The sequence below is a fragment of the Pholis gunnellus genome (assembly GCF_910591455.1).
Source record: "Pholis gunnellus genome assembly, chromosome: 21".
Lineage (NCBI taxonomy): Eukaryota > Metazoa > Chordata > Actinopteri > Perciformes > Pholidae > Pholis > Pholis gunnellus.
The window spans coordinates 586,941-614,040 of NC_136548.1; the positions used below are offsets into that span (position 1 = coordinate 586,941).

Sequence of the window (27,100 nt, forward strand, 5' to 3'; positions counted from 1 at the left end):
TCGGAGACGGCATCGGCATCATGGATCACATCTGAACAGAAAAACACCTCCACGCAGAGCATGTAGCGGCTCCACTGCTAACGTCAAAATGCAGCCACAGACGTGTGCAAATAAATCAAACTGAGCAGAGATACCACTGGGGGAATAACAAGTTATATTAGGTATGGCATTGTTGCTACAGGGCATTCAATCCTGCAGTGCATCAATATTCATTGATATAGACAATGTGACATTAACAACCTGTTCAACAATAGGCCCATCATATATGCATCACTATAACCAGATGACTTACATCCATTCACATTGTCCCGGAACATTCAGATTAGGTACATTGTGCATGGTGGGACTCAAAGTCAGGCAAGAACTTCCATTTGACCTTTTGTCCTGTCTGCTTATTTGGTAGCAATGATTTAAATGGCGGTTTCCACAATATCTTGAGCAAACACTCCGTCCACTCTGGAGTCTAAACAGGAGCTTCAAGGCCTTCCACGAGAGCACATTTATGTCCAGCAGCTCATTCTGTTACACGTGTATGCTTAACATGAAAGCCCTTGTGTGTAGATGTCTGATGGTATAACCTTTTGTTAATAAATGAGACAATGCCAATGAGATTTTTACTGTAATACCCACTTTTTCCACCGAAAGAAGCGCGCATGTGCTTTTTAAACATGAGAAAACTCGCTAAAAATAGACACTATACTTCCTTTATTTGTTTATAGTGCAACATGGAAACAAACTTTGCATTTCAAATTTGTTAATAATTGTGCAATCACTTGTACTGCATGGTTTGTTATATTCTTTCAGAATAATTTTAAAGATGCGTTTACCACAACAACAACAAAAATCGACACACAAAGGGCTTTAATGTTCTGATCAGCATGGAAACAAATATATAAAACATTTGACGCAGCACAAAGACAAGCCGCAGAACTAGAACCATCAAAAAACACACAATACATCTAAATCTCCCATTGCCTGTAGAGAGATGTCAAGGAAAGTGAGTAAGGGACGGAACTCAGTGCGTCCACCCGGGTGTGACGTTTCCATTGCTGCTGATGGGATCTGAGGCCGATAAATCCCCCTGACTACTGCAGAGTCATCTGTCCCGGGAATGAATGCCGATTGTAATCTTTCCCACTGTGGACAAAGGCCAGATGTTAGTGGGTGGTGGTGGGGTTTTTGTCCAGTGGGGAAAGGGCTTTATTGTCCCCGGTTCAGACTGAGGGGGGAGCTTTAACTGTTTTCAGTCTTTATGCTAAGCTAGGCTAACCATGTCCTCCCTCCAGCTCTACTGAACAGACAGGGTATCCATTGACATCCAGTGCTGTATAATTCCTTTAAACGACACGTTTCCTCATCTGAGACTCTGGGCTGAGAGCAGGTGCTTCCTCTTTTAGTTAAAGAAACACACACGCATTGTATCGACACATGTCCATTAAACACGACATGTAAATAAGACAAAAATGTCTTGATTTCTCTTCTTCACAGTTGTCATGGTGCTTTTGCTTTCAGTTGTGTTCTTTTCGTACTCCACGACAATAACCCAGCTCTGCTCTGCTCTTTTCTTTTTCTGGCTTCTTTTCATATTTTCTCTCATGTGCGTGACTGTGTTTTCTTCAGCATCTCTTCCCCTTTTACAGTTCCTCTACTCATCTTCCCGCTCTCCTCCTCCTCAGTCGGTCCATCTCTCTCTTCCTTTCTCTTACCCTCCCGCATCCAGCCCATGAGGTCGCTCCAGGCTGTTTGCATCCTACGTGCTTCACACATGAACCTCAACAGTGTCCTTAAGATCCCTACAGCCAAGCAAAAGCACACCGGCATACCGCAATCTTCCACAGAGACACACAGACACACACACACATACACACACACAAACACACACACACACACACACACACACACACACACACACACACACACACACACACACACACACACACACACACACACACAGACACACACACACACACACACCTTCACTCTCTTGTCCTCCTTCTGTTCCTCTGCTTTATATTCTACAATGAAAACTAAACCAGTACATCCACACTGTAAGAACGAGACCAAACGTGTCAGTAGCATTTCCAATTCTGAATGAAATGCTCACGTAGAGCAAGATTAAAGAGGTTTATTAGCAGCAGATTAAAATGAATGGGAGGATAATAAGATAATGAGAATAAAGAGGTTGCAAAGTGCTTTAGAGGGAAAAACCCCCGATAGAAAACAAGTAAAAAATAAAACGAGGATTATAAAACACATGGGATAAAATAAAGAATGTACAGTGGAAAGAGTAGGGTGATAAAACAAAAAACATGTCAAGTATTGATAAATGTTCTCCTAAAAAAAACATTTAAAACTATTAAAAAGGAGATCTAAAATGATATAAAGTGGGTTTGCTATTATAAGATACAAATATTGTAACTTCTTGAACATTCTTCAATGCATGCTACACATTTTAACATCTATGAATGTATTTTTCTAATGTTCGAGTCAGCATTGATTGACAATCATTTCAATGTTTCAATCGCTTGAGTTGTTTAATCCAATAATGCATATAGTAATGCAGATTAAGTACAGACTGATTCGCAAAATGTTGCAATGCTTACCCTCAAACAATAATATACGTTTTATTTGCGGACTTGATATTCCCTGTTATGGATTACACAAGTACAAGTTTCTTTGCCATATTCCATATAGAAAATAATGGAAACAAAAGATGCCTAGAACAGTGTGCGTTATTTATAGTAAATAGGACATGTTAATGGTGTGGTCCTTTAAACACTATTTACACCATGTTTTTTTTTGTTATTATTTTCTTTCTACTATATCCACTCTCTTACTTCCTTACACGTAAGTTATCATACATGCAACTGTTATTTGCCCAAGGTGGTCTGATGAGGGTTGTTAACTCTCTTTGTCATTGGTGCAGAGATAAACATAAAGCTGCAACTGAAATGAAAGAGGATAAAACAAAGTTATTATTAGACTAGTTGCAGGCACATTTATAGTCGATTGATCTGTTATTTATTTTTATGAATGGCACTTACACTTCTGGTGCGACATGAATATGATTTCTTTCTTGCCTATGATTTAAAGAGCCTATGACTTCTGCCGTTTCTGTTTATAACACTGTAGTACCAGCAATACCAGCAGTAGACCTAGAGCGACCAATAGCAGTAGTGTTATTACAAAGGAATTATGAGCATAAGTTCTTCTACACTTGGTGTTAGCAGTAGTAGTCGTGGCAGTTCTTCAATTACGAGCAGTTGTAGGAATAATTTAGCGAAAATAGTACCGATACGATTCAATCGAGCGGAGGGAGACAACTACGCTGCAGCCAGTGAATGCCTTGGGATCCAGCGGAGAAACACTAGTGTGGATGGCAGCGGTGATGCGGTTCAGTGTTCCACCGTTTTTTCATGCAGAGAGAAAAGAGACTGACGCTTGAAGCGGGTGGAGACTGCTACACGTTTAAATCCCCCGGCTCGGTTTTTAAGCGTTTCGCCACAAAATAACTTTTCCTTTTTTATTTTCTTTCTACGGTTGGATTTTTTAGAATGGTTTTAATGTCGTAACTGACAGGTCTGTAAGGGCGTCGTTGTTGGGAAGTTTTTTCGAGGGGGGGTTTTGACCAGCGAAGGGCCATGGCAGTCGAGGCTCGGCCGGAGCTGGTCGGGAAACGGTTCCTCTGTGTCAGCGGCGAAGAGCCGCCCGAAATCGGTGACATCGGTCGGTGGCCGTGGAGGTCCGGGGTCATACGAGCCGTTAACCACCTTGACAGCGACAACCCCGACCTGACGGTAAGGGAAACCCGAATTTCTGTCCTCCTTCTTCGGTCTGTTACATGCAAAGCAAATGGGAAAATCTGTGCGGTTGGTGGCTGGCCAGCGAGGCAATGTTGTAGGCGGACATTATTGTGTGGCTTTCTCTCAGTTATTATAGCTTGTTGGACACCTTGTATTTATCATTGTTTCGCCGAAGCATTTGTCATTGTTGCGTGTACAAGTGTGGCTAGTTATTTGACCTCTTAGCTTGCTAAATTAATGGGAGGCAGACTGCCAGTAGTCGGTCCAGACGCTCCGCTTATTTACATCAAAACCTTCAGAACTCTCATTTACTGCTGCTGAGACTAACCTCCATATTTCCACATGAAGCGAGAGCTGAGAGCGATGAAACCACAGCGGGCTCCGTGTCAGTAACGCCACGCTGTATTTTAACCATAAGTGATAACGTGAATGTAAAGTGGTAATTACAAAAATAACTACTTATTCAACGAGACCTGGGTATAGAACTGGTGTCGCGTTGTCCTCCGTTAGTCTAAAGCATGTGGAGGAATGTGGGTCTCGGGCGGCTAAACGCTTTAATCTGCCGTATACTGCAAATCAGCTGACGGTCGGAGGCACGGTTAGCTTTCTAGATTTACCAGCGCGCTACAGCCTTCACGTCGAGCTAATCCCTATTATCTCGTGGTTGTCGGTCACAATCCACATTATTTGAGAGTGATAATCGAGCAGAAAGCGCCGGTCTGCCTGCATCTATTTAATCTTTTTTCTTCTTCTTGCGGACAACAACCCCTTCGACTCGGACAGGAATGCTGGGACTTGTAAAAACATTTAAAAAAACTGTATTTGCTGCAGGCTGAACAATGGTCAGTTTGTCTATTTGTAAAATATTGTCTACAATTTTACAAGATGACTCCACGGTGTCACTTGTGGAGCAGATGTATTTGCTGCTTGAGGTGTAATTACTGCTTTCTTAATGCAGCCGAAATGTGCATGGGCAATATATTGGTCTGAACTCCCCATATCCTTTAAAAAACAGCTATTTTCCTAATGGGTTAACATGCCAAAACCAGCAAACAATGAAATATTTGCCCTGAAGAGCCCCTGGCTGGCAAACCCACAGTACTGTCTCACTGTACAGTGTGTCTGGTCCGTTTCTTTTGTTCACAGACTCTGCCTGTGCAGATTACTGGCCAAACCCAGCACACCTCTGCTGTGATTTCTGTGCACATATGTGCTATTTCATGAAGACAGTGAATAATAATAAGATAAATAATGTTATCATCTGATGATTTTTGTGCCTATATATAGTATATATATAATATTGTTTTTGAGGGGAAGCATTGCAACATTTTGAAATCAGTCTGTACTTAATCTGCATTACTACATGCATTATTGGATTAAACAACTCAAGCAATTGAAACATTAAAATGAACGTCAACCATTCTTACAACATTCTTACAACCATTCTTACAACCCAATGACTCGTTGTACGAGTCATTGGGTTGTAAGAATACATTCATAGATGTTAAAATGTGTAGCATGGATATGTTACAATATATGTAGCTAAAATAGCAAACCCACTATATATATCTGTGTGTGTGTATTTGAAAGAATGTACACAGCACACATGTCTCAGGTCAATCTCACATGTCATTGAGTGCTCGTGGTGCTTTCTATGGGATGCAGACGGTGTCACTGCCTCACAACCTTTTCCGTTATTCTGCACTCCACTCACTCGCTCGCATCCAGTCCTCTTTCTATATTTCGACTGGAACAGTGAGCTGACGCGATTGCGTGTGAATCGATTGCAGTGTTTTTTTCACGTGTAGTCGCACGCTCCCTCATGTACTCTTGTTTAATATGTTGCACAATGAACATGCATCCCTGCTTCCTCTAATTCCCTTGTAGAGTTGGTCCGTGTTTGTGTGTGTGATGTCATTGAGGCAGTGAGTAGTGTTCTGCTTTAATGCCATACAATGGGGCACAGTCTCATTAGCGAGGGGCTTAACTAGCTGAGTGAATACAGTGGAGAGGGATTGGAGATTAGATTAGAAGAAGTGTGTCAAGCCAAGCTGTCAGGCCTTTGTCAAGTGCATGTGGTCAGATAGGTAGTAGTGCACGAGTATCACTCAGGCTTATTGGTGCATAGCTGTGTATCTTAGCAGAAAACGGATGCAAGTTCAAGTCAATGATTCAATACGTATGAATATGAATTTTTATAGAAATCAGCCTGAGATTACCAGTCATGTAGCAACACTATCAGTTGTGTCGTCGTGCTTACTGTGTGGTGGTTGCAGCTGTACACATTGGCTGCTGTTCCTCGTCTCAGATGATAGTGAATTGCTTCTGTTTTCTTGTTGCACTGTTGGTTTGGACAAAACAAGCAATTTGAAGACGTCTCGCAGTTGTTAGGTCACAAACCACTCGAGGTGTCGTCGTCTTTGAGCGCTCCGCACCTGTTTGTACCTGACGATGCTTTTCATTAGCTCGGCATTTAGGGCCCTGGGGAATAGCGATGAGCATTAGCCACTCATTTCTTCGGACGTTTTATGAACCAAATAATGCAGATTTATCGACGATGAAAGCAATCCTATGTTGCCGCTCTAGCCTAATATGATTTGACGACATTTCTTTCCAGCTTTATAAATAAAACTATGACAGCTGTATGTCAGATAATGGAAGATATTTAATAGTGTATTTATGGTTAGGATTTCTGTGGATTAGACCTGTTTGACTAACATAGAGGCGATGTGGGCGAAATGATGAAGACAAGGACATCATTTGAGAATTATTACATTCTTTAGAGTATTATTTTGTGTATTGGATATATGACGGCAGTAATAACAGTATACTGTATGTTATACAGAGTCCCTGTAGTAATCACAGTTGTTACATACCAGCCGTTTAATACTTTGGGTAATCTACCTGTTCAGCAGCAGGCTTTAAATGCACACATAGTCTAACCCTTAGTCCACACTGCACAGTGAGCTCATGACCAATTAGTAAATCTGATATAATGTATCAGATGTAATGCAACATTGTTGCAATGTTGAGGCTCAGTTCTGGTTTTTGTATTCATATGTTAATGTATCTTAATCCAGTTTTGTTTACTGCACACCATATCTAAGCTAAATGTTGCCAGCAGTATTTAAAGCAGCCGCTTACTCACAATGCATTCGGTGTCTCCTTGTTTGAGGGCTCTCTACCCGATAAACCCAACAATACTCTTAAGGAAGAAGAAAACATTCCTCTGTTCGGCCCTGGCATGAGAAAGAGTTCAGAAAGTATTCAAATGCAGTACGCCGTTAATGGAAGTGTAAATTCCTCAGCTGTGACCCAGTATTGGCAGCGCAGGGACAGCCTCGGACTGAAAGCAGAAAAACACATGACAGAGTTGAAATGGCAACAACAGAGACCACTGAACAAACAGAGAGCTGAGAACACAGAGCACCTGAACAGCAATCCCAGCCTCGCAGACACTTGGGGGTTTTGGTGGGACTTGAGGGGACACCGACACAAGCTGAAATAAAAAATAAAAAGAGCAGCAGCAGAATCCCACGCCGGCAAATTAGGCATAAAACCGCCACACTCATCTGGATTCACGATGAATAGAAAGAGCAGGGCAGCCAGGTCATTCCTATAGGAGCCTTTGTTTTCCATCACAGTCCACCGTATATGTGTGTGTGTATCATGTGTGTGTGTGTGTATGTGCAGTAGCAGTGCTGCCACTTTGTTTTCAGGGCCGTAAGTCTGAGGTTCATCTCTGTGTGGCATATCAGCAGAAAACGGCCCGGGGGAAGAACCTTCCACATACAGAACCCGTGCGTGCATGTTGCAGTGCTGCAGTTCAGCTCCGAAACATTTTACCGAGATGTGTGTTAGCGTGCTTCGGGTCAGGAATAGCCGCATTGTTGGGAGCACAAACCCAGAACCAGAGACCCAGAGAATGAACACGAGGCAGGAGAGAGGCTTCACCCTCTAACGTAGATGGTCCAGACAGGCCGGTACCGATGTGTACCATGATACGCATCTGGCTACACCGCTTGTTTCAGTAGAGAACCGACATTACTTTGAACTATTCTGAATGCTGGTCAGTGCATTGTGTATATTTCAGTTTGCACTTGTAACTTAAAATGTTCTAAAGGAAACAAATGGCTAACTATTAGTTGGATTCAAGTCACAAAGTATTGAATTATGACTGAGGGCAAAATTGTACAGTCAATTATATATAATCAACCCTGCAAATTGGGCCCGAAATGCTAGTTCATTATTATTGTAATTTATCACATATCTGTGTAACGTCATGATCATATGATCTCTTCATTTCTTCCTCAGCCAGCTGTTGTAACAGACGGGACATATTGTGATATCTCCTACACAAGAGATACCAAGAACGATCATGTTTAAACTGCATTAAGCAGACGAGCACACGGTGGTTTATTCATCCTGTGCAGCCATAGACACATGGACAGGTCCAGACACATAAAGGATCGACCCGATGCGTTTACAGGGATGTTTATTCTCAGCGAGTAACCTTCAGGTATGTTTGAACGTGTCTGTGTCCTGTCGCTCACAGTGCAGCGTGTCTTTGCCCTGATGTGTGCTCAAGTAAACTCCTCACGCTCTCTCAGTGGCTCGTTGTCGTTTAACAGTGGCAGTAATAATGAATTTCAGGGAAAGGGGGGGAAAGCAGTATGGTTTCCTGATGAGTCGTTATTTATCAAGTTGAAAATGTGCACAGTAAACTGCAGCATTGCTGTGTGGCGTTCAGGGCAGCATGGTAACTGGATACTCGGTGTGTTAGTGGTTTGTTTTCTGGTGCCTAAGGAAACAAAATGTAATCTGAAGCCAGGATGGGCTGGCTGGGTTGTTGGCTGGCTTTACCCTTCCCCCATCTCTCCTAATACACACACACACACACACACATGGTGCACGGTGCTACATACGGCAGCCATAAAGGCTCCTATAGGCTTGCAGGCGTCCCAGATAACCCTGGGAATGCATTAGTCCGTACTACTTGACAGCTTCTGTGGTTTCCTGCAGGACCAGGTCAGACCTGAATGGTGCACTGTTCCACTCTACTTCTGCTCTCATCGCAGGGCTGCACACCATGCTAAAAATACATCTAGAACTGACAAAAGAGCAGCAGTAGAACTTAATGAGAACCAAAATATGGCACCAGAGGCTTGTAAAACACATCACACTGACCACCAAACTGATCTCAGTTGTAGACAGATTGTGGTCTTTGTTGGTCTTACACTTTGACTTCATCTTTCGTATACTTTATGGAGACATTAAATCAATAGGCATAACAGATTTTATTACAACTCTGAAGACAAAACGGTATTAAACCGACCTCACCTGAACCGACTTCATCTTGTGACCTTCGTTCTCACTTTGCACCGAGAACATTATTAACACAGAGAAAGCAACACATAGCGACCAATCAGCACACGTTTCACTTTTGTTTTATGATTCAGGAGAAGCGGGGCAGTGGTTTCAGAACAGTAGCAGTACGTGGTCCCCTCAGTCAGGTGCACCAGCGTTTATGTTGATGTCTGAGTTGAGGAGATTACACTTGGTTATCTTTGTCCAGCCTCAAATAATGTCAGAGCTCACTGAGCAGAAAAAAACCTGTCAGATGGCTCTGCCAGAGTGGTACCAAACGTGTAGGGTTAGCTACAACATGTTAATATAGAAATGAATAGATAGTATGTGTTTATCGTCACCGATAAAGCGAGACATTATGGTTGCTATGCTGAACAATGTGTCGGTTATCCTCAACAGTAAAGCCAAGGTCTTTTTTAGGAAACATTGAGCGAGAAAGCAGCCCAGACGGACTGTGACTGTGTCCTGAACATGGAATGAATAACCTCACCAGTCTGACCGCTCTTATCTGCATCACATCACTAGACTCCCTACTGCTCTGAATGACATCCGTCCTTCACTGATTTGAGATAAATGAGCTGATAAAACAAGGAAACCCTCTTGTCCATATACTATTTGGTATTTCTACACATGTAGGAGTTAGGACCGCCACCGGACACGGATGAACTACTACCGGAGTTCATAAACGTCCTTTTACTCTGCTCCGTTAGACAGAATCATGTCAGTCCAAGTTGTGTCTTGGACCCAGAGCTGTCCTGTGTATTTGTCGAACACTGCTGTCAGAGAATACTGGCCCGGCCCTCTTAACGAGACTATTTTGCTAAAGAATGCGAGGGAAGCTATTTTGGTGTAGTCAGTAATGAGGAGGTTGTGTGCTCGCTCAGTTCGGAACGTCTCCCAAATGGATCGAGCAACTGTGGCTCATGCGTGTCCTTCTAGTGTAGAGTAGAAGAGGCTGTTTATAGTCTGCTTGTTTCTTGGACGGGGACACCTGTCCACCCCCTGAGGTCACACTGGAATCGTGACTAGTTCCCCGCCTCCATGGTGGAGAAAGCTGGGACTGATGGAATGTTGCCTTACCTGTCTGTGTCATGTGTCTGTCTGCAGACCTCACTGACACCAGTTAACGCCGAAGTGTAGCACACTTAACCTTGTCATCATCAAATTCATTACGTTAACGTGGTCGCTCTGTGACTTAAGGGAATGAACAACAATAGGCCTGCTTCCAGTCTCAATAGTTTAGTTTATGGTCATCAAAAACGCACTTCATTCAAACTCGACAGTTACAAAATAAACCTCTTCCCAAACGTCTCTGTCCCTTGTCTTGTCTAAGTAACAGGGTTTATACAACATCTCTTTGCAGTGAAAATCATATCAAAATGTTTTTTTAGACTCAGCTGTGTTCTTGCCTTTCATGGTTGCAATCACCTTGGATTGTAAAGGCACATGACTTTTCCACTCACACATTGTAACATTTATGCTATATAATAAATATTAACCTACTGCTGAAACAGTGTTTTCATTGTAATTCATTTATGAATCGAAAGAAAATTGAACTGGCAATTTTGATAATAGAAATAAGCTGTTGTGTTTCTGTCCTAGAAACTATTAATGTTAATGGTTTTCTTTGCAGTGCATTACCTATTCGATGAATTCAAAGCAGAGATAGATGTACAATCTGCATCATCTGCTTTCCTAAACAGAGCTTTGTGTCCTAAAGGGTCCTGGTTTTATTTTTCTAATCTATAGCTTACTGCTTTTAGTAGCTATATTTGGTCGTATATATGCTTTTATTCTCAGCGTGGTCTCTTTAATTTTGTCTTTAAATTGGTCTTAACTTTAATTCCAATGGCTGAAATGCACACTGGCATATTGGGCCTGGCATTGTGCTGTTGGTGTATGACTCACTGGCTGGCATTCTGATATTACAGAAAGACGGCGAGAGAGCGAGAGAAAGAAGGATGGGGAGAGATGGATTGAGGCAGAGATGGGCAGATGAAGGAACAGAGAGAAATGTTTCAGAGAGCTGAAGTAAAGGAGAGAGTGAATGTTGTTTGAAAAATGAAGCGAAAGGAGAGAGAGGGAGAGCTGTGTACTCTCATTAGTCGTTTGGATTTTCAGCCAGCCAGGCTCTCTGGCAGAGAGTGAACGACAGAGCAGAGGGGAGAGAGAGAGAGAGAGAGAGAGAGAAAATGGGAATGTGAGAGAGACGGAGAGAGAGAGAGGGGTTTCTTTCTCCTCTGTCTGGCCTCTCTCCCATAGCAACAGTGGCTTAGCCACGTGAACGCCAGTTCCTTTGAGTTCACCCACTGCACAGAACTTAACTCCTTCAGCACCGGATTACAGCACAATACAGCAAGAGAACAGAGAGAACATAGAGAACTCCAGACAGAATACACATACAAAAGAGGAACCTTTTATCTGATTCCACCAACTGAACTGGGCTGAATTTATTTAGAGCTGGTCGAACTGGAATACCTTACAAATAGTATGAGAACCAAATAGAATTCAACTGAATACAGACTGTGGTGAAAAGAAATGTGTAATACATAAATGTGATTACATCTAGGTTTAGTGACTTCACAGCATTTAATGTCTTGACTACCAAAAGAATACCCTCATATATAGTATGAGGGTATTGTATAATATCGACATATTATAGAGTCGAATATCGTCCTACAACATGGTCATATAGAGCTGAATAGAATACTGTCATATAGAGCGAAATGAAATACACACATTCAGTGTAATAGCACTGTGTTTTTCTATATGACATTCTATTGGACTCCAGTGTTAATGCAGTCATATAGAACAGAATAGAATACTCAGAGAGTGGAATAGAATATCATCACATAATGCCGTCATATAGAGTGGAACAAAATGTCCTCGTATAGAGTGGAATAAAATGTCCTCAAATAGAGTGGAATAAAATGTCCTCAAATAGAGGGAAACAAAATGCCGCCATATAGAGTGGAACAAAATGCCGTCATATAGAGGGGAACAGAATACCGTCATATAGAGGGGAACAGAATGCCGTCATATAGAGGGGAACAGAATACGTCATATAGAGGGGAACAGAATACCGTCATATAGAGGGTAACAGAATGCCGTCATATAGAGGGGAACAGAATGCCGTCATATAGAGGGGAACAGAATGCCGTCATATAGAGGGGAACAGAATGCCGTCATATAGAGGGGAACAGAATGCCGTCATATAGAGGGGAACAGAATGCCGAAAAAAATGTGGTCACAGAGTGTCAAATAGAGTTAAATAGAATACAAGATAGAACATATAGAGCAGAATTGCTGTAACTTGGAGTGTAATAAAATGCTGTGACAGATCGTAATAGAATGGCGTACATGAAGTGGAATAGAATGGGGCCATATATAACCGAGCTGAATAGTATGCTGCCATGTAGAGCGGAATAGAATGCGTCAGGTGAAGTGGAATAGGATGCCGCCATAGAGCGGAACAGAGTACCGTCACAGAGTGGAATAGAACCGCCACATACAGTAGAGTGGAAAAGAATGCTGTTGTGTAAAGTGGAGTAGCGTCATATAGAGCAGAACTCTAAGTCTTATAGAGTGAAATGGAATACCACCATGCAGAGCAGAATAGTGTGCAGAACATGTATTCAGAACAGTGGAATGATTGTTGACTGGAGCTAGTATGGGACAAATGTGTTTCTGTGGGTTTCCTGACTCCACTGCTCCACTTCACTCCGTCAGAGAAATGCAAACGGAGAAATCAAATCTCTTGACCAAGACAAAGTTAAACAACTGAGTTCAGTTACTTCACTGTCATCAGTGTACACCAGAGACAATGTTGCTAAGGCTTTTTATTCAAATGTATATAGCTATCGAAGGTTTGAAAGCACATACTACATACCCAAACACATCTATAATTGTTTGATTACACACTTCAACATAAACCTGCTAATGAACCAGTGCATTGCATTGCAACGCCTTAACACACAGCTTGTGAGTCATACTATCAGTGTGTATTTGAGATACTTGAGGATCTTTATCTCCATTCATAGAGCTCATTTCGGTCGTTTTCACCGTGTTCCTTTTGTGAACTCTTTCCAGATGGTAGAGAGTTAACCCTCCTTAAACATGTCTTTACAGACATAAATGTCACCTGAACAATTTTAACAATTGGCCTATTAATACTGCACAACGTAGGAAATAATAGAGAATGTATTATTGCGGCACAAGGATTTCTCAATTTAATATTATTGCCAATGAAAGCCTGTTTTTTTTAATATATTGGTCCATTTTATGAAAATGGAATTAGATGAGGAAACTAAATGATTGACTCTAAGAATAAAGTTTTTTTTGACACCGTATAGACAAAATTAATTATTGTTGATTATTAGTTATTATCAGTTGTAAATATATGGTAGGCTTTGGGAACAATCAAAACTTACTTATTGCATTACTTATTGAATCGTACAGTATAATGTTCATTACACGTTATTACTTATTTCAATATTCAGTTTCATTTGTAAACTTTTCTCTGATTTTAGTCTTGATGAGCCAGCGTAGTCTTTCTAATGACTATTTAGATATTCTACTAGTATCACAATGTTGTGATTAGTCGGTTTGATAAACAGCCCAATATTGATAATGAATGTAGATTAAGAAGGCTGCAGCATTGACTGCCTAATGCAGGTCTGATTGGTCTGGAACACTCACATTGCTTCTACCAAGGTGTGAGTAGACTTGGTATTTGACGTGTCTCGGCTGGAATGTGAGCCGTAATTAAACAAGTTAACTCTTGTTACCTGAGAGAGGAAAGATTCCCTTTACAAGCTAATCACCCTCTCATCGTCAGCATTGTCTCTGAGAGCGAATGGCAGTGTCTCTCACTAATGTGACTCAGCGCTGCAACTAATAAGTATTTTCAGTCTTGATGGTGACGTCTTCAACTTGCCCATCTTATCCAACCAACAACCCCAAACCCAAAGATATTCAACAATAAATGGAGAAATGCAGCTGAGAAGCTGGAGCTAGACCATGTTTGGCTTCTTTTTCATTGGGACTTTAATGAATAATCGCTCATCAAAATTGTTGCAGGTACATTTTCTGTTGATTGACTACTTTATTAATTGACTGATTTTCTTAGTAGGTATTATCCCTCTGTAGAGTCACACACGGTGTTAACATGGCCCGAGTGTCCTGGTTGACGTCATTTCCTGGTTTTTAAACAGAAACCAGGGTACCGGGGCACGTAAACTCTTTATTCTGGTCTTGAACATTCTTTGATGGTCCAGAACATAGTGGCTGACTACAAAAATATATCAATTTGCATGACGTGCATCTGCACGTCGCAAGAAGTGGCTGTGCCTGGTAAAAAGAACAAGCTGCAGCTGGAAAAACAAACACTCCTCCAAGCATTGAAGTATTTTAGACAGCGACCCAACAAGCTGGTGCTGGAGACTTGGACTGGAGAAGTTGGAAATGGCTTATCACGCGGGACAACTGTGATGCACGAACCGGAAGAGAAAGCTTCCCGGTACGCTTTGTCAAGACGGTAGTAGCAGCAACACGGTACCAACGTGCACTGCTGATATATTAGGATTATCAACACACGGCACAGGTTTCTACCAAGGAGTAGTCACGTAACAGTGTAACGGTACACCGTTACACTGTTATTTGTTATTTTCTGTCTTAAAGGACATGTATGAATGAGAAAGTGGCTTTAACTAACATCACAGACTGTTGTCTGTAAATGGTTTCAATTATTTCACTCGCCCCCACACTGATGCAAAAATACATTTGATTATCTCAACTGATATTACTCCAGTGATGAAATATATCCATTTCATAACCATTTCAAGTGTAGTTAAGTAAAAATACTGATTCTCCAGTTCAGGGAAAGGGTTGTGATGACATACAGTGACACAATGAATCCAAGTGTCACAGCAGTCCTTTTCTGATACTGTATCTGACTAATCATCTCTTTACGTTTGCTTGTATCAAAGAGAAGATGATTGAATAAAATATTGAAATATTCATTGTTCTATTGTTATAATATTCGTTTGGATTAATCGACCAATCAAAAAGGAAACGTGAGGTGCAGCCCGAGTCAGCAGTGGCAGTCACCGCCTCACCGTCCTGTACAGCAAAGTGTCCTCTCATATCACTCAGGCGAGAAAGAAAAGCCACACGTGGACCGCACACACACACACACACACACACACACACACAGAGGTTAGTCTCTTCTGGTGTTGGAGCAAGGCCGAGGGAAAATAAAAAAGACACACCTTGAAATACGACTGTGTTGGGTGTGACTCTGAGCTCAAACAGTCACTGTCTCTCACACACACACACAAACACACACCTCTGTGTAGTGAGGCGTGGATGTAGTAGCGGAGTCCTGCGGTGTCGTGAAACTTATGAATGGAGAGAGAATCCATTCTCTCCAGTTAATCTGTTTAATTTCAGGCTTGGTTTGTGCTTAATTCCTTTATTCTAAGCCCGAATGAAGCCCAATGAAGCCAGAGCTGTCATTATCCGACTGTACACCTTACTGCTCCGCCTATTACTAGGTGGACAGGCTCACTTGTGAGATCCGTTTCTAGGACTGGGCTTGGTTGTTGAATTCTGTTGTGGAAATGTTACTTTTTAACTTCTTGAAATGCCCTAACCTCAGCAAAGGTTTAGCCTGAGCTCTTGGCTCCAAATGAATCTGTGAAAGGACATGCACGATGCAGTCCATGCACACTGCATTCAATCTGACTCTGAACCATTCGGACAGAGCTTAAAGAATGAGCTGCGTCATATGTTTGTGTCGTCTGTCGTTGGAACGAGTTTAAACCCCACAATGCACTCTGAAAGTCACGTGTGCACGACGTGTGTGGTCGTGTGTTGTGTCATGTGGATGTAGTGGCGTGTGAAGTCCAAAGTTGCTGTTGATGTTATGTCAGGAGTACATTGTCACAGCTTCTCCTACTGCACACTCCTGGGACAATGTCTCCTCTCTTTTGTTACATTATATTGTACGGTGTTTGCGTTATTTTGTCAAATAAGTTGACAACCTATATAACATATTACCCAATGTGGTTTGAGAAAATCTCTCCTGGATCTAAATAGCTAATGGTTTACAAGGTTAAGACCTTGGTTAAGAACATTTTTCCCTTTTTTCCAATTTGTGGTTGTCCTTTCTTCTACCTGCTTGGTCTCAAACCAGGTCTGAATCCTGTTTGTATGCAGCAAAATCTAAACATCTGGCTCTACAAAACAAACCCTGGCTACTAAAGTGTGGAACATGCAGCAGCGTTCAGCACAAAGCTCACTTAACATAAGTGCGTGTGCAGTGTGCCTCTGCAGTGCTGCACATGCTGGGCCTGCGAGACTCTGTGCAGCCTTGACATGCCGGGCCTGTGAGACCGGAGTTGTAACACGAGATTGTTCCTTGAGAATCTAGGGCAAGGTTCCTTCTCCACACATGTGTCGAGCGCATGTTCAGCTTGCCCGGCTGCTTCCAAGTGTGCATGCATATATATGTGTGGGATTTGTCAGAGCACACTGATGCGTAAAAGCGTGTGTGTGTTTGAACCAGGCGTGTGTGTGCATGATAACTTTTCTGCACAATCATACTTGGGTTTTGTGAATGCCAGTGTGTTTGCGTGTAGCAGATGAAGGCAGGGAGGGGAGTTCTAGAGCTGGATCCATTGATTGGTTCCATACAGACTGAAACTTGACCTTCACAGCAGATGTCTGTTAGGCTGTAAGTCACGCACACACAGACACACAGAAGAACACGGAGTACGCAGCCCTCCCCTTATTCTGTTGCTCTTGTTTACAGTATGTCTGTCTTTCCGTCCATGTGTCTCACCGCCGGTGTGTGTGTGTTTTCCAGACAGGCTCTCCTAACCTACGACACGATCCCTAGGATTATTTGACATTTCAAAATTGACGAGCTTTCTATCCAACACAGTGAGCACGATTCACAAATGACTTGTGCTCAGCAGGTAGAGGTAGATGAAGCATGATGGGAGTGTCCCTGAGGGCCAAATTGGGCTAAGAAAGTGACGTTTGAATACTCGTTCTTAAAAAAACATACAGCTGTGAAAAATTTGAATATATATGTTTGCGCATTTTGTCCATGACACTGTGTCCTAACTGGCCTTCTGTCAGGCGCCCCCTTTCTATTCATTCCTGTCACCGGCTTTGAAATCGTTGCAACGTACGAGGAGTGGCTGACTGGTGAAATTGAAATGAGGAGCTGTCTTTACGATACCTCCTCATTTCACTACTAAAACCTAAATAAGGTGGCAACAGGCTGGAGGGAAGCGCCTGAAGGTTTACTCCTTGCTGTTGCCTACATTGTATGTAATTTCAAGTCAATATCACAATATTGACTGGAAACTCCCATCATGCGGTGTGTTCAGTGCACGCGAGACAGACAGTCAGGATAGTGCTTTCCCCCCGTCTTTTATTATAACTCCAATAAATGTTTGAGTTTTAGAGTATTCGTCGACAGCCCCCCTGATAACACCATCTGCAACAGAGCGTGCATGGAGAGCTCTCCACACTGCTGGCTGTTGCGGAGTGGAGCTAGAGCTGCATTAAGGCCAATGCAGCACCTTCCTGTAGTATTTCACAGCTCTCAGAGAGCTTTAGCACGACGGAGAGAGAGAGGAGGATTTTCTAAGTGTCCTATTGGTTCTTTGTGTTTCAGAAATGACAAACACCATTAGGCCAAATTAGTTTCTGTGGATACGTTGTACGTGGTGAAGCTTTCTCATAAGTACACAAATGAGTCCTCCATATTTGAAAACAGAAGTATTTTGATGGACAACTGGACAACTCCTAATAACATCAGTAACAGTCTATTGTTAGTGTCACTACTACAACTCCACGATTGCTTCTATAACTATCACTCTGCTTTTATTGCTTGCATTTGTTCTATTGCTGCAACTACTGGTCCCACTACTACTGTTAATACTCGCATTACTGCTGCCATTGCTGTTTTAATTCAGGGACACCGGAAAGATTTGGGAAATACCAAGACCAAGAGGTAAAATCCTCTGTTGATATTCTGAATGCTCTATAAACATGTCCAAAGAATGCAGAATAATATCAACATATCACACATCAGAAAATGCTCCATTCATAATAATTCAGAATATCCAAATGGAATATGATGTTTACATGAGTCATATCAAATTGTTATTGTTGTCATATTCTGAATAAGAGTGGAACATGAGTGTGCATGTAAACGTAGTCTCTCTCTGTATCAGTTTCACAGAGGGAGGAGCGTAATACCGTGATACTCCTCCTACTGCCAGCTGTTTTTGCTGCTCTGACTGCCTTCATCGCCATAAATGCCGGCTGTGGCATTGATTCAGGTTGAGAACGGGTTTATTGATTTACCTCCATTGGCAAAGAGGCAGAGAGATCAAGTCCAGACGGTTTGCATGGCCAGTGACCGTCAAAGACTACAGCGAACGAGCACAGACATGCCTTCACACTGATACCAGTCATAATGCTTCTAGTAAACACTGGTCTGTTTGAGCTCTCCATCAACAGGAAACCTAATCACCTACTTTCTTATCAGCCATAACAGTTAGAGCTGTTGTCATTGATTAACTCCACAGTGGAATGGAATCCCGATGCCCGACCATATCTTAACGCTTTGCTTAATACTGCAAATTGTGCATTAAACGTAATGCAGCGGGCCCTTGGAGATTATGACACATACAGTGGTACAGCAGTGTGATTATTATTATAATAACTTCTTTAATAGTGCGATACTGTGTGACCACATCCCTTAATTCAAGTTGTGAAAAAACGAGGTTGCAGGGAAGTGCACATTAGACACCAGACGAGTGAAGTCAGTGTCACGTGTGTCCCCTGGAGAGCTTGACCTCGGTACTGCTAACCTGCTGAAGACTGAGCAGCATGAATCAGTGTTGACTTTTCTGATGTGAATGAGGATCCTGTACAGATGGACACACACACACACACACACACACACACACACACACACACACACACACACACACACACACACACACACACACACACACACACACACACACACACACACACACACAGCAGAAGAGAGATTGAGCAGTACCTTCAGACTGTTGTGTATATTTTGAACTCCTTGAATGCACATGCACCTCTGACCATGTCTTTCAGCTGCCTGTACCCATAGAGGTTTTTATAACTGTGCTGTTGACGTCCTTCTGGCAGTGAGTCAGGCTCCAGTTGTTTACCAGATGGAAAAATTCCGTCATGACCATTATGGCGAGACAATGCGCTCTGAAAGCCAAAGATGTTATTTAAAGAAAAAAACCACACCGTATGGTTTTACTGTTTGAAAAGGTAGATATGAACTATGTGGTATAAATGCAACAGAATGGTGAGATAGAGATACAAGACTGCTGCTGTGCCCATCAGTCCGTCAATCCTGAACAAATACATGCTGAACTTCTTGCACATATTGAGACAAAAAGTGGTCATGTGACACACTCACCGAGCATTAGTTAGATAACCAATACAGCACTAACTAACCATGATGAGGGTTTGGACAAGTGTCTGAATATTTCAGAAACTCTTCACTAACTAAAGCCCCAACTAGCAGACTCCTATGCGACTTGATGAATAAAATGTTGTTCTGGTGTTTAACATGAACAATGAAATAACATACAGATGAAACTATTAGCTAGATTTCTTTGGGGTTCTTTCAACATGTTGAAATTTGAATACGTATGAGAATATTTCAGGCTATCCTTAAAGGATGGAAGTGCATTGTGACCCCGATTGCCCTACACCATTTTCAGTCAGGCTGTAAGCAACCAGGTGATCAGCCGACCGTAAACACAGTAGTTGGAAGTCCATAATTCATGACGGTGAAGTAGCTTATTCCCCCTCTGTGAGTAAAAAGGACACGTTAGTTCTACAGCCAACAGGATCATTTAGGGGCTGAGTCAAACATGACAACTGGGTATATTTCTTCAGTCATCATAGATTAATAGATATATGATTATCAATGGATATAAACTGACAGATTGATAGAGAATTATATCATTAAATCAATTGAAGGCATTCATGTAGTAATAATCTATAGTCTTCCTGTGAAAATGACTGAATGGCTGTTGCTTATATAATCCCTATTCCATTCTGTGTGTGTGCGCACGTAAAAACGTGCACATGCCAGTGAAAAATATGCATGTGAGGATGTGCGTGTGTGCGCTCTATTTTGCAGGAGGCAGGCTGTGTGTGTGTGTGTGTGTGTGTACGCACACGCACACGCACATGCTCTTTTCGAGCCAGGAAACATGCAATTTGAAACGGTGGAATTTCTAGCCCACATGCTGTAGCAGGAGACGAAGACACGTGAGCCAGTTGACCTCAAACCATCTCTGAGAGAGAGGGGGGAGGGAGAGAGGGAGAGCGGCACAGTGGTGAAATAGAGACACAGTCAGGAGAAATGCGTGCCTATTAAACAGAGGAAGAGAGGGGCAGGGGAGGAGAAACAGTGAGAGACATGTTTGGGAGAAAAGTGAGGAAGAGGGAGAAATGAATAGTAGGAGCAGACAGAACCCAGAGAGATGAAGGGAAAAGATGATGTCCTGTAAATTAATTTCCTCCAACACCACAGTTCAGTTCCTTACAGCAGAGCCAGGGTCAGATCCTCCACATTACGGAGAGAGAGAGAGAGAGAGAGGTTTACCGTTTACTGTGTCTGGTTTCAATTAGAGTCCTCAACAACCCTGCTGTGTTTGTCTCTTAGCTTTCACACATGGACATGTTAATCTAGACACAGTTATTGTGTTATTTCATACAGTGGCGCTTTACTCACGTTGAAAATGAATGCGTTTTCATTTTAGATGTAGAACAGGCAAAAACATTTTGTATGATATCCTATGAAGAGTTACTCTTCTTTTTCCGTGCGTTACTTCGAGCAACACGTGTCAATTTCCACTCGTTACATGCATACTTTTCAAAAACGACTTCCGTCTTCACGGGAAACAACTTGGTTTAGTTAAGGCAACATGACTACTTGGTTAGGTTAAAATAGCTACAGAAGTGCTGTTACTGAAGTATGCAAGTTACTTGACGAATAAATCAACGTTGACTTCTGGTTTACCACAGGGACCGAACAGCGGTCTCCATCTCCGACTCCCGCCTGCCTAGACCGGCCGTGGATATCACACAAAATCATTTTGTGTGATATCTACCAATTACGGCGCAATTCCTTTTCGTAGGTAAAGCTACGGACGCTGGATGAGACCAGCCTGAAGAGGCAAACTTCTATCAGAGTGATTTGCAGCGGTGTCAGCAGCCCCACGGAGCAGACGTTTGAAGGCACGGTTTGCGGCCTTGAGGAGGCAGATAGGACACAAAACAGAGGAACCTTCCGGCTCTTATCGATGCTTATTGTGTTCTGTGCATCTTTAGTGAAGTTCACAAAGAAACTATAAACTAACAAAAGTACGACGAGTTTGAGAACAAACGACAACTAAACTATGACTTCACTAAGTCATCTCTGTGTAATCTTAAGTATCAAACAAGAGCCTTTTATTATGGGAACTACAATAAAACCTGTTTCTGCAACTTAACGCAGAGCAGACAATCTGCCTTCCTGTTTACACCGGCACGCACATGCCCAGTGTACGTTAGTGATCATGGGATGTTTTTCGTTTTCAGCCGTGTCAGTACGGATGGAAATTATTTCTAAAATGCTCGAGTGTACAGGACATTGCATATGGAATATATACATATGGCGTCATAACACACAAATACTTATCATAATCAGCAGCATCAGCCTCTACCTGAGCAGCACCCACACCAGTCATCCCATTTCAGAAGTCTTCAATGTCTTCTTGATTCTGAACAACAGCTTTCAGTGACATAAAAGTAAAGCAAAATGTTAGTCGGCTTTAGAAATGTGTGACGCTGTTTTCCACCATGTCCAGTCTTCACATTCACTCATAAACACAACAAGAGTCCTTATCACCGCTTTGACATTTCTGCTGACAAATCTATGTCGAGCACTATAAAATCTCGGCACGCAGGCATCACTTTAACTCTGGCTGCCGGCTAAACAGCTGACTGCTCACCTCTTGTCTGGACGGCTCCTTTTTATTCCAACCACAGTGAGGCAGCGCTTTGGGAAGGGGAGAGTGCACGCTCATGTTGTAAATGTTTGGTTAGTCGGCCTGAGTCATCGAGGAGAGTGCATGTGGAACAACAGCAAAGTTAACACTACGGATACACTCCCATTCTCAATGAATTGAAATGAGTGCAACCTTATGAAAAGTTTGTTTTAAATAATCAACACAAAGACCAGATGTTCAAAAGGAATTTTATGTTTCAATTGAACCACTTATTTTCTTTCTCTCCGCTGCATAATTAGAAGCTCCTCTATGTTTCTCACCAGTTTACTCTTCACTTACTATCTGGAAGCAGGAAACAACAATGTGTGGGTAAATGGGTACATCTTTTTAAATATATAATATTTTGAATTAAGTCCTTCTTTAAATCAAAATGTGCGTTGCTTTTCATCCAAAAGTGTTTTCAGTCTTTTTATTGTGAAAGAATGTGAGCTATAAGACTAAGGTTTTTTTATTTTTGGAGGTAGCATGTCTTCAGTCTTTGTGAGAGGTTGAGTGAGGTTTCAATTTGAGACGGAAAAGTTACAATAGTTCACTGCAAACACAGAGACGAGCTTTTACCCTGACATGGCAAGAATATGTGTCCTGCTGCTCCGCTGGATCAATGTCTCACACACACACACACATACTGACTTTGTTGATGTTTGCGTGAAATAGTTTTGGGTTGAGTAACAGATCCTCTCTGTTTCTCCTGCCTCCCTATGTGAGATATCAGCTGTACAGCTGTCTGTTTAAAGCTGGAGTCAAAAGTCCACATCAGAACAGACGCAGCTTCTTTAGCTTTAACTAAGTGTACATGGAGAAAGAACATAGAGTGTGATTACACAACTGACACTGAAAAACAACAGTTTAAAGATTGCCGTTGGACAGTCGAGTTTGTGCTTTGTTCCCTTGTTGAAATGTCGGATCTTACTCTCGGTGGTTTTGGTCTCACAGAACCAGCAATAAACAGTCCTTGTAATAGCAAGACCATTCTTATACTTCTGGGTGCCAGAATAGCACTGTGAGGTTTGAGTCTTATGTGCCGTGTAATTAAGCTGGAGCTAAATTTACACCAAACTGTGATTCACACACAGCTCCTATGCGCCACATACATGCTTGTATTCTTAGATATATTTACATGTGTGTTTTTTGTTGGTAACTGCAGTTGTACATGCAGAGAAAAGGAGAAACACTGATTAACTGCAAAATATAGAGGTTACACTAAAGCTCCTGAGCCCATATTTTGGGGCACGGTTGCTGAAAGTTTGTTTTTGGACTTGGACACACACAGACACACAGACACACAGACACACACACACACACACACACACACACACACACACACACACACACACACACACACATATTTATACACAGTGGCCTTGCCAGAGCAGGACTGACAAGTGATCGTACCGATCCAGAATTAGGAAAAGCTGTTTTCCATGATGTCAGTCACTGCCCCTGACATGAAGCCACAAACATTCAGCTCAGTCTGGAGCTGTCTTATCAGTCCTCTCTCTGCCTCCTCTCCCTCACTCGCTCTGTCAACCAACTCGGTGTGTGTGATAGCACCTTCACATTGTGATTGGCAGTGTGAGGAACATATCTTTAGAGCCCTTTCCTGGAAGTAAATGTGATGACTTATTTTATGGGCGGAGCGTCGGTGGAGGCAGAATGATTCTTTGAACACGTCGGCTAGCGCAGGCGAGCAGGTTTTGTTGGCTTGTTTTTAACAATGAATGAAGCAAATGCCAGCTTCTCAATGGGTCTTGAGTAAATGAATAATAACCAACGGGACCAGATTGGTCGACCCTGAGAACCAAGCATGCGTAGCAAAGAGACCCACAGAAAAAGACTAGAAGAAGACATTGAACTGTTTTTCTTGGTCATGTTGTTAGTTGTTATGGGGACAACGCAGCTGGTGGGGGAAAAGATTGGACGCCGCTCTGGCGACGGATGGCTGGCTAGTAACTACGTAGTCCTTCTCTGGAGCTACGGGGAGTGAGCAGGGGCACTGTTAGACCCAGCGCTGCTGCTGGCCTCATTTTCTCTAACCAGTGTAGCATTAATGGTGGAGTTAACGAGCTAGCTAGATATAGCATTAAAGCATGGTGGAGTTAAAGAGCTAGCTAGATATAGCATTAAAGCATAGTGGAGTTAGCAAGCCAGCGATCTAGTTAATTCCACCATGATTTAATGCTACGCAGTTAAAGGAAATAAGCCGCACAGAGTTATCTCTCTTCTGCTGATAGCAATGTGCTTTCCTACGCTGCGACAAGAGTGTGTGGATGAAGCATTACGTTGTTCAACTTCACTCCAGGCTATCTGTGATTCGTAACGTTACTAACGTTACTCCACTGCTCGTTTTAGCCGTTAATGCAAAACCTCACCTCTGAGTGTGTGACTCGCCGTAAATCTGTTTACATTTCCACAGTTAGCCCGCTACAACGCTCACAATGGCAACATCACACATAAAATGGGCCGCTACGCTTACCATCCTGCTGCATTGATTTGGACGTCCATTCTACTTTATTTGCTGAGGGCGTATAAATGGTGACTATAATTATCCTACAGAAAAAGATTCTATTCCCAAAACAAAGTCAGTCAAGCAGAGAGTTTTACAATATAACTGTTACGGAGATGGAGATGAAATGTTAGCTAACAGTTTAGATTCTGCTAACTGCAGCCAAAGGCTCACGGCTACGGTTAGCAGAAGGCTATACTGATAGCAACATTTTCTCTCAATCTCTTATACTTTAGCCTTATGCTATGCTAAACTATGAGCAACACTGTTTCTCCATCTCTGAAACGCTTCACCAATATGCCGCAGTGGAGGAGGGGTGAGCGAGTGGCAGCAGCATGTAACGGTGTTAGCGATAGTCGGACACATCCAGCTAGAGGTCAGCCAGGCCGCTGTGTGTCCAGTCTGCAGACGGAGGCTCATACATCACACCCTGGCGCTTATGTTCAAGAGCTCGCGTCATCATCCACCAAGCTCCTGTCGTCTTTGACAACATGCCGCTGATCATCTTATAAAAAGAATCACGATCACTTTAATCAAAATGATTTAAATAGAGCCAGTTAAACAAAGAGATGTCTTAACAGATGTTACTGCTAGTATCAAAGGGGGCGGAAACCAGCACTGAAACAATTAGTCAGTTAATGGATAGTCCTGGGAAACCACATTTATTTCCTTCAGAGTGGACAGGTTTGTCTTCTTTTGGCTTGTGTGTCAAGCAGAACATTTGTCTTCAGAGCTTGGCTTGTACTTTTTCATTTTATTTTTACCTCACCAGGCATCTTAGTTAACTCCACAAAACGGCAACATGAAATGGTTTGGATCTGATTGAGAGTTGATTAGCAGCTGCTGGACTGTGAGAAATCACCAGTGTTTCATAGACATGCATTTGATACATTTCTTGCACTTGTCGTGTGTACACAGCTCACAGTACTGTCAGACTCTTCAGTATTTGGTTCCCATCCTCAGTGTTTACTGTCATGAAACCCACAGGGGAGGGACAAGGGCAGCACTGATTTCAGACTACAGACGCTGTAGAACTGATTCTTCTGTCCCCTGTGTGTGTGTGTGTGTGTGTGTGTGTGTGTGTGTGTGTGTGTGTGTGTGTGTGTGTGTGGTGCTTATACCTGGTTTAACAGATGTACTATTTAGGTACTTTACTATTTCTATTTTCTGATACTCCATACTTCTGCTCAATTATAATTATAATTCAGACCGTGCCATATTTATTTAATATCTTTGTACTAGTTACTTTGCAGATTCAGTTTAATAAAACAAAATATAATCAACAAATATCACTCCACCTTTGCCAGCTGCATCAATAAAGTGATGAACAGATTATCATATCAATATCTGTCATTGATTAATTTACAATATGTATCATTCTAAAATAGGCCACTCTGTATAAGTATATTTTGATGATAATGCTTACTAATCAAGTCCAATCTAGAGTTTTCATTCTCTGACTGATGCCTCTGTGTGAACTACATCAGTAAATGAGACCATCAGCCAGAAGATTGGCTCTGTCCATTCAGTTATTCTCAATGCTTGTCACCCGGCAATGTCCGGCTACTGCATGGATGGTGTATGAACTAGTTGTAGACTTGAACCTAAGTCCCTCCAGGGCCTCGACGATCTGAGGCCCCCTGAGTTTAGGGAGAGGGAGACTGTTTGCATCAGCATTCTTTGTTTGAGGATGGTGGTTTTCCCCCTCACAACACACAAACACATGCCAGAGGTGGAATCCTTACATGCATGTATGTGTGCTAAACACTATGAGGTGGTTCCCTCAGCGACACCGCTAATGTTGCTTTAGTGTGACTCTGTACTCTGTGACTCGCTTGGTGAAATGCCCTCGGTCTTTTACTTTTTATTGGTGTATGATCCTTTGTAGCGGAGCAATACTAAGACGCTGTGTCACACTGTGCTTTGGTCTAATCCATCATGACATTTTAAATGTCACTTGTACCTCATACCAGGTTGAATGGCTGTCTATTCCTTTCCTAAGCATGTTGGTTTCTGTGTGCTAATGAGCCATGGTGGTTGACTCCATGTACTGTATGGAAAGTGCTAATTATTCCCATACAGCTCCTCTTTGGTTTGAATTCCAATGATTCTGTTTAGTGACAACGGGCTAGACCGAGTATAAGATCCAGTCTTTATGTATTGAAATGGTATCATCAAAATTTTACTGAATTTGGTTGTTTGGCTGTTGGTTGTGATCTATTTCCAAACATAAAAACCAATTAACCGCTTGTTCAAACTTCAAATTCATTAGAATTGTGACACATGCA

At 42.2% G+C, this 27,100-nt stretch overlaps 1 protein-coding gene across 2 annotated transcripts in view; it reads left to right on the top strand.

Moving 5' to 3' along the window:
- The first annotated feature begins 3,430 nt into the window (after positions 1-3,430).
- The window catches only part of jmjd1cb (jumonji domain containing 1Cb), a 118,057-nt gene continuing 94,387 nt past the window's right edge, over positions 3,431-27,100 (top strand). For both annotated transcript variants that reach the window (XM_079183009.1, XM_079183010.1), the window contains exon 1: positions 3,431-3,797. In XM_079183009.1, the coding sequence (XP_079039135.1) occupies positions 3,642-3,797 (156 nt within the window). In that variant the 5' untranslated portion in view covers positions 3,431-3,641. The remainder of the gene's footprint in view (positions 3,798-27,100) is intronic.